Source organism: Sus scrofa, chromosome 5 (assembly GCF_054392235.1).
Source record: "Sus scrofa isolate SSC_HxYL_T2T_F1_AM1 chromosome 5, Sscrofa_HxYL_maternal_Yorkshire_Landrace_v2.0, whole genome shotgun sequence".
In the NCBI taxonomy this organism is placed as follows: Eukaryota; Metazoa; Chordata; class Mammalia; order Artiodactyla; family Suidae; genus Sus; species Sus scrofa.
Genome location: NC_139387.1, coordinates 34,699,963 through 34,717,036, shown reverse-complemented (window position 1 = coordinate 34,717,036; position 17,074 = coordinate 34,699,963). Strand labels below are relative to the sequence as shown.

At 45.1% G+C, this 17,074-nt stretch overlaps 1 protein-coding gene across 50 annotated transcripts in view; it reads left to right on the top strand.

The window, feature by feature from the left end:
- GRIP1 (glutamate receptor interacting protein 1) overlaps positions 1 to 17,074 on the top strand; it is a 766,103-nt gene that overhangs the window by 703,645 nt on the left and 45,384 nt on the right. For all 50 annotated transcript variants that reach the window (XM_084956272.1, XM_021092918.2, XM_084956287.1 and 47 more), the window contains 3 exons: positions 8,238 to 8,382; positions 10,858 to 10,997; positions 11,172 to 11,366. In XM_084956272.1, coding sequence (XP_084812398.1) covers positions 8,238 to 8,382; positions 10,858 to 10,997; positions 11,172 to 11,366 — 480 coding nt within the window. The remainder of the gene's footprint in view (positions 1 to 8,237; positions 8,383 to 10,857; positions 10,998 to 11,171; positions 11,367 to 17,074) is intronic.

Below are 17,074 nucleotides of genomic sequence, written 5' to 3'. Positions count from 1 at the left end.
GAGCCACAACGGGAATTCGGCATTTGTCATCTTTCATTACCACAGAAACACGACTGAGTAGAGCCAAAGGTGCTTGCCTGGGTCCTAGCCTAGGACAGTGGCTGTTACCTAATTCCCAGGTCCACAGAGATGCACTTAACCCCCTTGAAATAAAATCTGTTGTTTCACCTTTACTGCATCTGGATCCAGTGTAGATGAAAAGGGGAGAGTTTGGAGATCTGAGAAGAAGCCCTGAAGCAAAACAGTAGAGAATTGGGGCGAATTGTGGAAATAAATAGGGGGAGTCCATATTGGTTCCAAATAATTTCTAAATATCTGCTTTGAATTACTGCCTCTGTGCCAATCAAATATATGGCTACTACTGATTTCTCTCTTGATTTAGAGCACCTCACTACTAATAACTGGCATGTTTGTAGAGACTATAAATTCAGTATTTTCCTTTTCCGGGCTCTAATCTGAGTTAGAAAAACATTTCCTGGCTGCAGTTCGTCCCACCCGAAGCAAATTACCTGTTCACATTTCCAAATAGAATCTTAGGCAAATATAGCTTTAGTACCAATTAAATCTGCCCTTCAGAAATTTGGGCTTTCATGTTTTTTTTTCAGTTCACTAGTGTTAAGTCAGCTAAGTAATTTGCCGCAGCTTCCCCCCTACCCCTGCCCCAAATCTAGATTGAAGTAGCAGAAATGCCCCATCACAAGCAACTGAAAATGAGAGTTCCTGTCTTGGCGCAGTGGTTAACGAATCCGACTAGGAGCCATGAGGTTGCTGGTTCGATCCCTGGCCTTGCTCAGTGGGTTAGGATCCAGCGTTGCCGTGAGCTGTGGTGTAGGTTCCAGACGCAGCTCGGATCCCACGTTGCTGTGGCTCTGGCATAGGCTGGTGGCTACAACCCCAACTGGACCCGTAGCCTGGGAACCGCCATATGCCGCAGGAGCAGCCCAAGAAATAGCAAAAAGACAAAAAAAAAAAAAAAAAAGCAACTGAGAATGATCCTGGCTGTGCTAGAAGCAGAGGTAGGGGTTGTTTTAGCAAGAGGCTGGATGCAAGAAGAAACTATGAGAGATTTTTTAAAATGACTTTTTTTTTTCCTGCTTTATCTCAAAGTGGTAATGACTTTCAAATGCAAATCAGTATCACAGTCAACCAGAGGGCTTGTTAAAACCCTGATGACTGGGCCCCTTCCCCAGAGTTTCAGATCCCAGTGGGTCTGCGATGGGGCTAAGGTTGGGCATTTCTTTTTTTGTTTGGTTTTTTTTGTTTGGTTTTTGTTTGTTTTTGTTTTTGTTTTTGTTTTGTCTTTGTGCTATTTCTTGGGCCGCTCCCACGGCATATGGAGGTTCCCAGGCTAGGGGTCGAATCAGAGCTGTAGCCACCAGCCTATGCCAGAGCCACAGCAACGCGGGATCCGAGCCGCGTATGCAACCTACACCACAGCTCACGGCAATGCCGGATCCTTAACCCACTGAGCAAGGCCAGGGATCGAACCCGCAACCTCATGGTTCCTAGTCGGATTCGTTAACCACTGCGCCACGACGGGAACTCCAGGTTGGGCATTTCTAACAAGTTCTCAGATACTGCTGACATTACCAGTCCCCAGACTACACTTGGACAAGCACTGGCACAAGGCAGCCTAACTTGGAACCTTACAAATGATCACTTACATAAAGAGCTGCAAATTTTACTCTTAAACCCTTAACAACTCCTTGGAACATTATTTTGAATCGGCCTGGGTCAAAAGACCACGCAAGAGGAAGGAAGCCATAGAGGGTATTGTTGTAAATGGTGTATTTTCTCAGGCCTGTCCTCTTCCAAAAAATGGAGCCATACTCTGTGACATGAATTCCGTCACTGTGAGTTGAAGTGAACTTTGATTGACCTGTCCATTTTATGCATTCCCGAGGCCCTCTCCCCAATCCGAGCCTCCGATCGGGCCACAGAAGCAGCTGCCGTTATGGATTCAAGCCAGAAAGCGTTCATTTTGCTAAACACTCAAGACGCCCGAAAATAACATTGCAGATAAGTAATGCTGCCATTCTGCATCTGTGCCGTGGTGCCATTCATTTCCTTAACTAGAGCCGAGCAGCACAAACACGGTGGCTGGCCCCCTGTCTTGTCTTTCATTAATAGTGGTAAACCTTCTGTGGCCATCTAGAAGCCGTTTATAATATCATTAACATCTGTGTAGGCTCACTTCGAAACAGACTGGTGATCCTGCCTCTTTCCTTCTCAGAAAACTTTCTGTTCCGGTTCAGCACTCCCGTGGCTCCTTTCTGAGCTGGTGCAGCCTCTAGGAGAGAGAGTCTTGGAGCGCTTCCACCTCCAAAATGGTCTGAGTGTAAACAGCAGTTACCACCTTCCTGGGGAGCTGCAGAGTCTCACAGCTGCCAGCTGGGCTGACGCCCAGGAAGGCAGATGGAATTGGATGCGCAGCCTGATGCTGACGCAGACCCTCTCGGAGCTGTGGAGGGAGGATATTCTAGGTTGACGGTTGCCACCGCATCAGCCTAGGCGTTATTCTCTCTTTGGATGAGCCTGAGTGGGTTTGCATCCACCTCAACTAGACTCTGTAGTAGCAGGTTGGGTGACTCACACAGCTCGGAACCAGTGACGTCAGGCTAACATTCATTCGTCCTTTCGCTCGTTTGTTTAGGCATTTACTGTCGTCTCCTTGCAGCGAGGCTCTGGGGAGGTGAAGATAAAAATCTCAGTTTTCAAGGTGATCCTATTCTAAAGAAGGAGACACAATTTAAGCATAGAGTACAAAGCATATACTAGAGGAGGCATTCCCAGTGGGTGCAGAAATTGGTTCTTGGGGAGAAAAGAATCTTAGATATTATATTGCAGCAGTTTGTGACTCTCCAAAGCTCAGCCCTACTCAACCGAATCGTATTTCTTCATATTTAATTTCTCTCATTAGGGAGAGTTTAAATTTAATTTTTCTCCTCAACAGGAGAAGAGGAGGCAACAGTTTTTTAAGAGTAATGCAGGAAGGATACCCTGGGAGCTGTAGGATCTCATAGGAAAGGCTTTAGCTAAAGATCCAGGAAGGCTTTCTGAAAGATAAGACATCTGAGCCAAGTTCTAACACGAGAGGAGAAATTATCCAGGCGAAGAAAGATGCTTATAACAAGCGCAAGGTTAAAAATGTGTGAAGACGGAGTTCCCATGTGGCGCAGTGGAAAGGAATCCAACTAGTATCCATGAGGATGCAGGTTTGATCCTCATCAGGAATCCGGCGTTGCCTGTGAGCTGTGGTGTAGATCGCAGACGCGGCTCGGATCCCACATTGCTGTGGCTGTGGTGTAGGCCGGCAGCTGCAGCTCTGATTCGACCCCTAGCCTGGGAACTTCCCCATTCTGCAGGTGTGGCCCTAAAATGCACAAAAAACAAACAAAAAAAACGATGTGTAAAGAATGCTTTTAAAGGAGCCACAGGAGGTTCAGTGGGGAGAGAAGTTTGGAGATAAGGTTGGGATGGGAAAGGTTGGCGGGAACCTCTGGAAACAGAGGGGCTCCAGTCCAGTTCCTGCCCAAGGGGTTGTGTTTTATTCTTCAGGGATTGGGGAACTATTGAAAAGCTTCAAGGAAGAGAGGAGCATATTCAGAGGTATGCTTTTAAAAAGTTCTGGGAAGAAAAGAGAAGGAATTAAATGTTGCCAGGACGAGTGAAAATAGATAGAGGGGAGAGGGACAGAAGCTGGGTCCCAAGTAGGAAAACAATTTAGGAGGAAACCATTGCTGTGGAAACTGGGCTGGGTGGAGATGGGGCCTCCTCCAGAGTACATGGCAGCAGGATGCTCCTGGAACCCTTCCTGGTGGCAGATGGGCCATCAGGTCTGGATGAGACTGTGTACAGACAGCTACCTCCACCATCATCTCTGAGTAAGGAAGCCAGACTAATTAAATGTCTCTTTACTCCAGGCCTGCCCATGGGGTTTTCTAAAGGAATTAATATTTTTTCTTTTTGGAGTTTCCTGGTGGCCTAGCAGGTTGAGAACCAGGCATTGTCATTACTGTGGCTTGGGTCACTGCAGTGGTGCAGGTTCAGTCCCTGTCCTGGGAACTTTGGCATGCCATGGGCATAGCCAAAAATATTTTTCTCTCTTAAAAATATTACTGTGAAAATATATTTTTAAAAAGAGACAGGGAGTTCCCATCATGGCTCAGCAGTAGTGAATCTGACTGGCATCCATGAGGACGCAGGTTCAATCCCTGGCCTCGCAGTTAAGGATCCAGCGTTGCCATGAGCTGTGGTATAGGTCGTAGATGCAACTTGGGTCTGGTATTGCTATGGCTGTGGTGTAGGCCAGCAGCTACAGCTCTGATTCAACCTCTACCCTGGGTGCAGCCCTAAATGGGCAAAAAAAAAAAAAAAAAAAGAGAGAGAGAGAGAGAGAAAGACAGTGTAATGAACCATCCTATATCACGTAGCATCAACAACTGCCAACTTAGGATCAGTCTTGCTTCAGCTCTGCTCCCACCTGAGTTGCCCTACCCCACCACACACTGAATTGTTTTGAAGAATTCTTAGACATATTCCATCTTACAAATATGAATATTCCTACAAATAAACAATACTCTTATAAGAGTCTTCCAAAATACATAACTAAATATCATCATGGTTTAAAATATTAGCAACATTTTTTTTTCTTTTTGGCTGTGCCCACAGCTTGCAGAAGTTTCCAGGCCAGGGATCAAACCCACACCACAGCAGCGACCTGAGCCACAGCAGTGACAACCCCAGGTCTTTAACCCACCGAACCACCAGGGAACTCATAGCAGTCATTCTTAACATCTTCAAATATTTACTCAATGTTCCCACCTCCCTGATTTACATATACCTGGGTAGATAGATAGGTTTTTAAACAGTTGGTTTGGGAGTTCCCTGGTGGCTCAGCAGGTTAAGGACCTGGCATTGTCACTGCTGTGACACGAGTTCGATCCCTGGCCCAGGAACATCCCCAGGGCCAAGGGTGCAGCCAAAAACAAACAAACAAACAAAAACAACAATTGGTTTGAATTAGGATCCAAAAGGATATAGTCATTGCTTTGGGTTATTATGTCTTCTAAATCCACTCTTTATGGTCTTTATTTTTCAAAGTTTATTTGTTGAAGAAATCAGAAATCAGCTACATTTAGCATCACTTCATTAATATACTATCATTTTCTTGATTTGCATCTCATCACTATTTAAACTCATGGAGCAACCAAACAATTGTCTTTTGTTATTGTAAAGTCTCAGCTGCCTAATTAAAACTGTCCCTGTTGGAGTTCCTGTCATGGCACAGCAGAAACGAATCTGACTAGGAACCATGAGGTTGCAGGTTTGATCCCTGGCCTCACTCAGTGGATTAAGGATCTGGCATTGCCATGAGCTGTGGTGTAGGTTGCAGACGTGGCTCAGATCCCGCATTGCTGTGGCTGTGGTGTAGGCCAGCAGCTGCAGCTCTGATTTGACTTCTAGACTGGGAATCTCCACATGCCGCTAGTGTGGCTCTAAAAAGCAAAAAAAAAAAAAAAAAAAAAAAAAAAAAAAAAAAAATCCCTGCATAAGATGGCCTGAAGCTGTCCTAAAACCCTGTTACTCCATTTCTGGTGTTACTTTGTCATCTTAGTGATGCAAGTTGCCAGACTGTCCAGAAATAACCTAAGGTACTCCCTCTGGGTTGCTTGAAGAATAAGCTAACTGGAACCAATTTCTCCCCCTGCTCCCAGCAAGTAAGATTGCACCCCAGCACAGCTTCCCATGGACCAGTGGTTGTTTTCATCTGGACTAAAGTTACATCTGAAACTTCCCACAGGTCCCTGGATTCTGGGCACTGGCTTCCAGCTGGGTGACAGCTTGGTAACTGTCACTTCCCATAGCTCTCATAAAGAGCTGATGGTCAAATCCAGAATGCTTGGTGCCCATTGTCAAGGGAGTGCTCGTGCTTGCCCTATCAGGGAGAAGGGCAGGAAAGGGGCAGAGTACCCCCACTGGCGTGCACACCCACACTGAATGGCCCACAGCATACCCAGCAGTAACCGACATTGAACTGTGCCAAGGTTTACTAATCAAGTGACTCCCTTAGAATTTTGTGCAGAATGTAGTTGGTAGCACAGGCTGCAAAGTACATGTACTCTATCCAGTAAAACCCTCTTCATTTATGTCAAAGCCAGTTCTGATGGGTGACAATACAGTGTAGAAAAAGTTAGACTTTTGACATCTGCTTCCATCTGTGGCTACCCCTGTATCCTGGTGCTTCTCTTAGCAGCTGCTTGGCACAACTAAAGTAGGATCCTGGAAGAGGTGCATAAACCATCAAACAGAGCTATCGGAGGCTTGATGTGGAGGATTCTCAGCTGCCGATGCAAATTTGAGTCTAATTTTGAAGAGGGTGATGCTCTAAGATGTTGATTTCAGCTCTGCATTGTGTGATAGATGGTCTCTATTCTGTGCGTATGGAGAGTTTTAGGCGTAGAGAGAGCCCTGAGGAAGTGGAGGCGATGCCTCCATTTGAGAACTCCCAATTTGTGGCCAGAAGTGAAGTGCTGGCAGGTGGGGACACATCACTTCCTGCATTTCCCTGTAGACCTTTCATTTTCTCTTCAGTGTTATTCTTCACTGCACACACAGATAATTGAATTGTTAACTCAAGCTTTTCTAGTCCTCCTTATTTTAAAGTCTCATATCATAAATGAACAGCTGCTCATTGCACACATGTAACTGTGTTAAGGCTTCGCTAGGACACAGCCTGACTGTAAAAGCTGACTATTTTGTTCAAGTATCTACTGGACCATTTCGCTGTATCCTCAGGTACAGAAATGAACAACTCCTTAAACACTGACAGCTCCCAGGCCCAGGGAAAAAACAAGACATGCTCAAGAACTTTAAGCATGTGATAAGCAAATGAAACCCTCTGAATTCTGAAACTTCATATTTGCAACCTTGACACAGTGAAAACACTTGACCACGTCAAAGATTGCCCATGACATCTTTCAGGCCAGTGCTTTAGGCCGACCACACTCAAATATGTTTTCCTTCATACTCACATTAAATGGTGAAAATTAGCTCATGCTAGTGTGGTAGCCTGGTGTCTGCTACTGAAATGTAACTTACATGGTTCCTGGGCTTAAGAGCAAAGGAGAGAAAATCATTCAAACCTTTGGGTTTTTTGTTGGGGTTTCTCATTCATTTGTTAGTTCTTTCGGTGGAGCTTGTTTGTTTTTGCCGCACCTTCGGTGTGTGGAAGTTCCCAGGCCAGGAATGGAATCCTTGCCACAGCAACGACCCAAGCCACTGCAATGATACTGTGCAATCCTTAACCCACGGTGCCACAAGAGAACTCCCAAACCTATGTGTTACTATCTGTGTATTTGTACATAAGATTCACCAATTTTGTGAATAAGATTCACCTTTTAAGATACAGTGGAATGAAGTTCCCATCGTGGCTCAGTGGAAACGAATCTGACTAGCATCCATGAGGACACAGGTTTGATCCCTGACCTCACTCAGTGGGTTAAGGATCTGGTGTTGCCGTGAGCTGTGGTGTAGGTTGCAGATGCGGCTTGGATCTGGTGTTGTGGCTGTGGTGTAGGCCGGCAACAGCTGTAGCTCCAATTTGACCTCCAGTCTGGGAATCTCCATATGCCTCAGTGTGGCCCTAAAAAGCCAAAATAATAATAATAATAATAATAAGATACAATGGAATGATAGATAAGGGATTCCAGATTCCCAAGCCCCACTTAACCAGGTATATATGAACATTTGCTCCAACCACAAGTAAAATCAACTTTTCTATATTGAAAGTTAGCTTACTTGTAAAGCCTGAAAATAGGAATTGCATGGCCCTGTCTCTTTGCTTGCTGCATGGCTCTCTCCACCCATATTGCCTCCTCAGCCGTGTGTTCAGTTCAGAGATATTTATGGCACAATTACCAAATGCTGTGCAAGCACTGTGCTAGGCAGGGACACCATCTAAAGGACCTGCGGTGCCAGCTGGGTGGCTCCCTCACAGATTTAAAACGTAAGTCATTAGGCAGAGAACCCCTTCCTTGACACTGATGACAACTGCATCCCTGTCTGAGAATGTTATATCCTACTAAGGAAATGCTGCTTCCCAAAATAATTATTTTCTGAGACCTAATGCTTTGATGATGATGTTTTGAATTTCTTATTTTATGTATGAATAGATGTGTCTTTTTACTCTGCTTCTTCCGAAGAAGCCAATTATGACTCGTTGGCATTTATTGCAGATGAGCAAGAAAGTTCCGGAGCAATTATTTACACCGTGGAGCTCAAGCGCTATGGGGGGCCCCTGGGCATCACGATTTCAGGAACTGAAGAGCCATTTGATCCTATAATCATTTCAAGCCTCACCAAAGGGGGATTAGCTGAAAGGTAACATTTGAAGGAACTGCTATGATTACCTGTGTCTGAGATGGGTTTCCTTCCTCACAGCCACATAAAAACGGGCTCCCCTCTCCTGCTTGGTTATCTGTTGACTTTTCCAAATCTGCACAAAGGATTGCTTTTCAAGCTTGGGAACTCTCAGGTAGAGCGCCAACTTGATTTTGAGGGGCATCTTACAGGCAGTAAAAAATGTCCTGGGCTGAGCGTTGTTATTAGGGTCCAGATATGTATTAACCAACCACAGTCGACGGGAGGTAGATTTATATTGTATCTCTTCTGACAGAAGGAGACTAAGGTTCAGGGAGGTTAAAAGGCTTGTCTGATTCAATTCAGCAAACATTGACTGAGCCCTGATGACCTGACAGGTATGGGGCTTAGCTGCTGAGAGGATGACACAAGCTTCATCTTCAAAGAGTTCAGGCAGCAGGGTAGTAACTTAATAAAATCTCGTGATGTGGAATGCCCATGTGGTCGTTTGGCAGTCTGTTTCCACTTGCATTGCCCCACCCCACCCCACCCCCATTAAACTGTATTTCTGTCCAAGACGTATTCCAGACCCCAATCAGATAGAACTGTCTTCTGGTAACCTAGCTCAAGAGTACACACACACTCTTCATGCTGACACTTGGAGACAGTGGTTTGCAAAATAGAGGCGGAGAATGGCAAAATTGAGGAGCTGCAAGGTACCTTAGAAATCAGCTCAAAAAGGCTCCCCAGTTGGAATTGCATGTTCTGATATTAGCCGAGACACTTGATATGGTATTCTTCAGGTGTCCCCCTCTCCTACGTGTCTCGATCAGAGAGACAGTCCTAGATAGCTGTGTTAGACAGTGAGGAACCAACTAATATTGATCTGATTCAGGAACCTCCTGATCAAGTGTTCTATGGCTTACCACATGGCTCTTTTGTAAACTGGAGATCCTTTATGAAAGAATGAATTGATCTCTCGCTCTCTCTTTTTTTTTTTTTTTCAGGAAAAATAAATTCCTTAAGAGTAGATGCATTGGTAGAGTCGATAGGCAGCCCCTCATAATCTGTATGACCCAGTGTCCCCTCTGTTGCCCTGGTTGCAGCTGCCCAGCACAGCAGCCCGCCACCCCAGAGGCAAGCTGGGGTCAGACCACTCAGTCCTAAGCAGCCCGTGAGGTGGTCTTCCTTTACTCGGGGTATTTAAAGTGAACCAGAGCCACGGAGGCTAGCACACGGGAGTCCCACGCTACATCCTTGAGCCCAGGTGCCGAGATCTGGGTGTTTAAACCTTTCCTGACTTTGCCGGGGCCTGCTCCTCCTCCGCCTGGCACTTCCAAACAAAGAGAGATATGGGGAACATCACAATTATGACTCCAACCTGCTGGTGCAGAATTTGGTGAGGCTGAGAAGTGAGGGGCAAAGATTTAAAAAAAAAAAAAAGATCAATAAATTAATTTTCTTTTTCCACATTTCAAGCAGGACGTTAGGCCCTTTACATATGTTTTCCTTTTTAGCCCCCAGAGTTTCGCTGTGAGATGATTATCCTCATTCTAGTGGTGAGGAAATTGACACCTAGAGAGGTGAAAATAGGGTGCCAGGTCACAGGGCTGGCAGATGATGGGGATTCAAACAAATTGATTCCAGATTTCAGCCTTTTTTGATCTTTGGAATCACCACCAGGGGGCGCCCTGCCACATCAGCGTTTGTGTCGCAGCCTCGCTTGCGGTAAAGCTAGGATGCTGAGTGCAGTCAACATTTTAAGTTTGTGGAGGGTGGACTTGTAGTTGCCAAGAGGGAGAGAGAAGGGGAGAGGGAAGGAGTGGAATGGATGCGGTGCTTGGGGTTAATAGATGCAGACTATTGCCTTTGGAATGGATTAGCAATGAGATCCTGCTGTGTAGCACTGGGAGCTATGTCTGGTCACTTATGATGGAGCGTGATAATGTGAGAAAAAAGAATGTTTACACCTATGTGTTAACTGGGTCATCATGCTGTATAGAAAATTGACAGAACACTGTAAACCAGCTATAATGGAAAAAAAAATAAAAATCAGTATATTTTTTAAAAAAAGAAATTCAAATCAGAATCTAAAAAAAAAAAAAAAAAAAAAAAAAAAAAAAAAAATTTAGGTCTGTAGAAAGAAGGAATGCTCCATGCTAAATAAACTTCACCACACTCATTGTCCAGAATTGTTCATTTCCTTGGGAGTTTTAAGTGTTACCAAGTGACTTAGCTTTCTTGGAGTTAAAAAGGCACACAAGTCCACTTTAAAAACTAATTAAAACCGTTTTTCTAACTTTATTTGAAACTGAAAAGTAATTCACAACAGATGCAGTTATCTTGTAACATCTCCCAAGAGAAGGCAAGGAATGACTTCTAGAGACCCTTGCCAAGTCTTTATTATTATGAATATACAAAATATGTCAGGGAATTTATATTCAGTAGCATTCAGGGCTGATTTCTACCTCTTTCTATTCTTATTTGGTGTTTCAGAACCGGGGCAATCCACATAGGAGACCGAATCCTAGCCATCAACAGCAGCAGCTTGAAAGGGAAGCCTCTGAGTGAAGCCATTCATTTGTTACAGATGGCAGGAGAGACTGTCACCTTGAAAATTAAGAAGCAGACAGATGGTGAGTGGGTCGAGAGCCACAATTAAGGATTTCCAGTGCATTTCCTTCCCTAAAAGAACATGCAAGTGTCTACATGTGTATTTCTAGGGAAATGACTCTCCAGCCAAGGAGTGTTGGAATATCTTTTTAATTGAAATTTACTCTGACGCTTATGCTCCTTTCCTGTCTTTAAAGCCCAGTCAGCATCAAGTCCCAAGAAATTCCCTGTTTCCAGCCACCTGAGTGATCTCGGAGATGTGGAGGAGGACCCGTCTCCGGCACAGAAGCCAGGCAAACTCACTGACATGTACCCTTCCACTGTGCCCAGCGTGGACAGTGCGGTGGACTCGTGGGATGGCTCTGGAATAGACGCCAGCTATGGGAATCAAGGTATGTCTTAGCCTTGGGGAGCAGGAAATTTGTCATTGGGGAAGCTCCTGTTTCTCGAAGGTCCACCTTCTGCTCCATGAAAAGAATATCTTTATTTTAGGGCATCCAGGTTAAACACGCTGAATTATGGTAACCTTGCATTTCCTCCTCATTAATGCTAAGTCACTTATTCGATATTTACTCAACACTGGCAGCCCCCACCCCTTTAGACCTCCTGTGATCCAGATGTTCAATCCAGAGCTTGGCTTTCAAGCATAGATCGTATGATGAACTGTTGCTGAAATTTGGCCTCAGTACACCAGTACTGAATTGCATCTCGGAGAATCTCAGAGTTTCAATCTGGAGTAGCTGTATTGCTTTGCCCGGCAAAGGGGGCACAGTGGGCTAATGCTCACAAAACTGTCTCTCCTGACCTGGGGCGGGGGCAGATCGAGGTTTGTGAGGAGTTTTATTGCGGGAGAGGGGGTGAGGGTTGCTAATAAGGATCACGGTGCCTGCAAAGCCTGCATTCCTTCAATCCAGAGATCATCTGACCTCAAGTGGTTCCGTGATGGGCTTCTGGTGTTCTCGGGGTTACCAGACTGTGACCTTCTCTCTGGAATGAAGAATGCTTCATCCAGTAGTTAGCATCTTCCATTTGGTGGGAGTTTTAGTTCTGCACAAGAGCGTAAAGATATTGCTAGGTGTATCCCTTGAGGGGGAACCAGGACCCTGCCCCAAGCCTGCACCTTTGTTTCTTGACTGCCCTTCCCCTGTCTCTGCATCCCCTCCCTTCCCAGATTAGCAACTGTTCAAACCTGCCAATTGGCACTCAGGGATTGATTGCAGCCTGTTTCCTACAAACAAGAAACAGGGGACACAGAAAGCCCCACAGGATCCTGCTCCGTTTCAAAACCGTATAATAAATTGGTTCACTGAAGACCAGCCCCATCATCTTACTTTTTTAGCAAGCTTGCCACAGAGATGGAATGGGGAGTGGTGGGCGCGCAAAGAGATTAGCCCATGATTTGTAACCCTATTTATTCCTGCTTCTTCGTGGCCTTTGTTGTTGTTGTTGTTGTTGTTGTTGTTGTTGTTGTTGTCTTTTTGTCTTTCTACGGGCCACACCCGTGGCATATGGAAGTTCCCAGGCTAGGGGTCCAATCTGAGCTGTAGCCGCCAGCCTACACCAGGGCCACAGCAATGCGGGTCTGAGCCACATCTTTGACCTACACCACAGCTCATGGCAATGCCAGATCCTTAACCCACTGAATGAGGCCAGGGAATCAAACCTGCATCCTCACGGATGCCAGCCAGCTTCGTTAACTGCTGAGCCACAATGGAAACTCCCTCTTCGTGACTTTTAATAGAAACTTGTAGGAGTGCCCACCGATACTCAGCATCAGAGAGTTGTAATCACAGTACATTAAAGTACATGGTAGTTTTCCTTCGCAGACATCATCTTCATGTGATGACCTATATTAAAAGTTAAACTTTGGAATTCCTGTCATGGCCCATCAGGTTAAGAACCCAACTAATATCCATGAGGTTGTGGGTTCAATCCCTGGCCTCGCTCAGTGGGTTAAAGGATCTGGCATTGCCATGAGCTGTGGTGTAGGTTGCACACTCGGCTCAGATCTGGCATTGCTGTGGCTTTGGCGAAGGTGGGCAGCAGCGGCTCAGACTCAACCCCTCGCCCCATATGGGAACTTCCCCATGCCACAAGAAAAAAAAAGTTAAACCTCACTAATAGAATATAAACACAAAAAATATTAGACTGCAACAGAGTGTAAACTAAATGTTTCTTTTAAACCATCTGTTTCCTTCCCAGTGATACTTAGCATCAAAAGAAATGTGTCAAAATTTTCTGTATTTCTCCTCATCTGAGCCTTGACCTACTCTCGAATGCCTTGTATAAATTCCAGCCTCTAAATCCCTTTTCTGCTATAAGTTTAAGTCAAAGAGGAATATACGTAAATAGTTTGGAGAACATGTGTTTGGGCAGGAGGGTCGCTTGATAACTAAGTTTGAGGAGAGTCTGTATCCAGTGTGTGTTCTTCCTGGTTCTAGTTTTCTTCTCTCAGCCTGCCTCTGCCTCTGTCACTTTCTATTAAATCCCTTGAAAGGTGGAGGAAAATGAAAAAAAATGATATTTCAAAGTAATCAAGTTAGTACATATTGGAAATGATATTGGGGCTTGGTGGTGAACCTAATTTGAATACCCAAAAGGGAATGGGGACTTTCATTTATCTGGCAGGTAATTTTTCCTAGTCATAACACCTTGTGACAAGTGAGCAGTGCCACCAAATAACAGCTATCATCATGGCCAGAGAGTTGACAAGCCTCCAGAGGACACGGCAGAGAAAGGGCTCAGGTCAGATTCTATCAGAGCAGAGTCTAAGGTTCATTCGTTACTGTGTTTGTTTATTGTGCATCTGTTCATGGGGAGACTTTCCTGTTACCCCAGTGTTGGTGAGCATGTTCTTGATTACAATGAGCTCTGCCCCTGAGGTGAGGCCTGAGAACTTGGCGACTCTGACCCTTTACATGGTTATGATCAGGCCTGTGATTAGCAAATTGAACATACGGCCTTTCCCTCTTTAGTAAAAGGGGAGGATTATTTATGAAAGATTTTGAAAATGTGAAATCCTAGACAGGGACTCATGATCATAATTGTAATACACCTGGCACTTATTAAAAATAGGGGGAGTTTGAAGAGAGCAAGAGGTAACTAGGGAAAATGGCCATTGGGATAGAATTGACATCCACCAAGGGGGTGAAAAATAAGCAATAATATCTTGTATTTGTAAAACTCTTTAGCGTGTACAGGGCACTTTTACCTAACTAACCTCAAGCGATGCTCATAGGAGCATAGACGTTGAAATCACAGGGTTTCGGTGTTAAGAGAGGATTTGAAGTCAGCTAATCTGACGTCCAAGGGCAGCCCTTGAGGCCCTGGCCAGCCTGGCTGCACCGTCACACGGGACGCCCGCAGGGACAGGTTGCTCCCTCACTGCTAAGACAGCTCTGGCCTCTCCCCACACATAGTTCTGACGGCTTGGAGTTCTCACTTGTATTGAGCTGAAGTCTGTCAGCCTGTCCTTTCTGCCTGTGCGTCCTAGTTCTACCCTCAAGGTCATTCCCAACTACACTGAAGCCTCCTCCACTTGACAGCCCTTCAGATCCTCCAAGACAGCTCCAACGCCTCGTGTGCGTCTTTCCTTCTCTAAGCAGAATCGCCCCGGGTCCTCTCGATGTTCCTCCCAGAACTTACTTTGGAGTTTGTGTATCATCCCGGGAGCCTGTCTTCTGAATACGTTCAAGTTTAACTCTGTAGGAGTGTAGCGCTGAGAAGGGAAAGTCACACCATAGTCTGGGATCCCAGAGCAACTCGAGCCGGTCACCTTCCTCTTGAAGATTGTAGGACCCAGCCGTGCAGCCTACCTCAACCTAAGGATTTTGGTGGTCCCTTCCTCTCTGTCACTCATTTTGAGCTTATTGTTTGCCAAGATCTCAAAGTCTGTCTCTTTCTGCTTGACTTGGGATAATGGGTTAAACCGGATCTCTCCAGCTGGGGCTTGTGAAATTGACTTTTGTTTGTTTGTTTGTTTGCCTTTTCTAGGACCACTCCCGCAACATATGGAGGTTCCCAGGCTAGGGGTCAACTCAGAGCTGTAGCCACTGGCCTACGCCACAGCCACAGCAATGCAGGATCTGAGCTGCACCTACAACCTACACCACAGCTCACGGCAATGCCGGATCCTTAACCCACTGAGCAAGGTCAGGGATCGAACCTGCAACCTCGGGGTTCCCTAGGCAGATTCGTTAACCACTGCGCCACGACGGGAACTCCTGAAATTGACTTTTTAAAGGAAGGTATAGAACCACACCTTTCTTCCCCTCTGATATTATCATCTCGTGAGATGTAGATGCTCGTTCCGTCTTATCCCAGCCTCTCAGCAGACTCTACCGTATCTCAGGAGGACTTTTCTCTTCAAGTCTATAGTGGTCGCCCCATTCCCAAGAGGATGCTGCAGCTCCATCATGCACATCCTCCTCAGACCAGGAGTTAATGTCTCTGCAGCCACAGTCCTTGCTGGTCTCTGCTTCTAGTCCAGAATGTCAAGCTTGCCCCATTCATGTATTCAGCAAATATGTCATGACTGGCATGATAAAAAGCCAGTGTGTGATGGGTATACAATGTTGGACCAAAAAAACATGGTCCTTATTCTTGTGGAAGAGGTTACCCAGCTGAAGGGCTGGACAATTAAGAAGTACCAATGGTGTGAGTTTTTACTTAGTTAATGAAAAGGGGGAAAGGATGGAGTAAATAAAAGCTGGTGGAAGAGGATTCCTTAGAGTTTGCAAAGGTTGATCAGTTACAAGAGGAGACTGAAAAGTTAGTGGTACCTAGACTCTGTCATGTTCATGAATAGTGAAGCTCTTGTGATGTCTGCAACTCTTTTTTTTTTTTTTTTTTTTTTGGCCGCCACCATGGCATGTGGAAGTTCCCAGGCCAGGGATCAAACTTGTGCCACAGCAGAGACCTGAGCCACAGGAGAGACCATACCAGATCCTTAACTGCTAGGCCACCAGGGACTCTTGTAGCTCTTGACTCTTAAGTCAGGTTGTCTTAGTCTATCATACATGATCTTTAGACATTTCTCTCTTTCGAGTTCATTTTTTTCAGCTTGATTGAGGTATAATGGACAAATACAATTGTTTAGATTTATTTATTTATTTATTTATTTTTGTCTTTTTGCCATTTCTTGGACTGCTCCTGCAGCATATAGAGGTTCCCAGGCTAGGGGTTGAATTGGAGCTGTAGCTGCCAGCCTATGCCAGAGCCACAGCAACTCGGGATCCGAGCCATGTCTGTGACCTACACCACAGCTCACGGCAACGCTGGATCCTTAACCCACTGAGCAAGGGCAGGGATTGAACCCACAACCTCATGGTTCCTAGTCGGATTTGTTAACCACTGCGCCACAAAGTGCAATATTTTGATATGAGGTAATGGTTTGCTACACATGTATTGTGAAGTGGTTACCCCATTTGTCACCCCACATAGTTAACATTTGTGTATGTGGTACAAAGGCTTAAGGGCTGCTTTCTTAGCACCACGTAGACAGCCCAGTATTAGTAACTATCATCACCAGACTGCACCTTAGAACCCCAGAATTTACCTTGTAAATGAAAGGTCACACCACAGGCCTACATCTCTCCATTCCGCCTACTCCCCCGCCCCTGGCAACCACATTCTCCTCTCTGTTTCTATGAGTTTGACTTTATTTTTAGGTTCCATAGATAAGCGAGCTCAGACAGTTATTTGTCTTTTTCTCTCTGACTTATTTCATTTGGCGTAATTTCCTCTGGCTTCACCCATGTTGTTGCAAATGGCAGGATTTGCTTCTTATTTATGGCTGAAGAATGTCCCTTGTATACATACAGACATCCCACATTTCTTTATCCATTCATCTACTGGCAGACACTGAGGTGGTTTCCATATCTTAGCTGTTGAGAATAATGATGCAGTGACATAGAGCAAAGCTGCCTCTTCAACACAGAATTTATTTCCTTCTGATGTATTTGGGAGTTGGGATTGCTAGATCCTTTTTGAAGTCATGTTGATCATTTGTATTCTCTTAGGAAAAAAATAAAACCTCCATGCAGATTTTCAAATAGTGTATATAGTTACACAATGTCTTATTTGATTCTTATAATTGTTT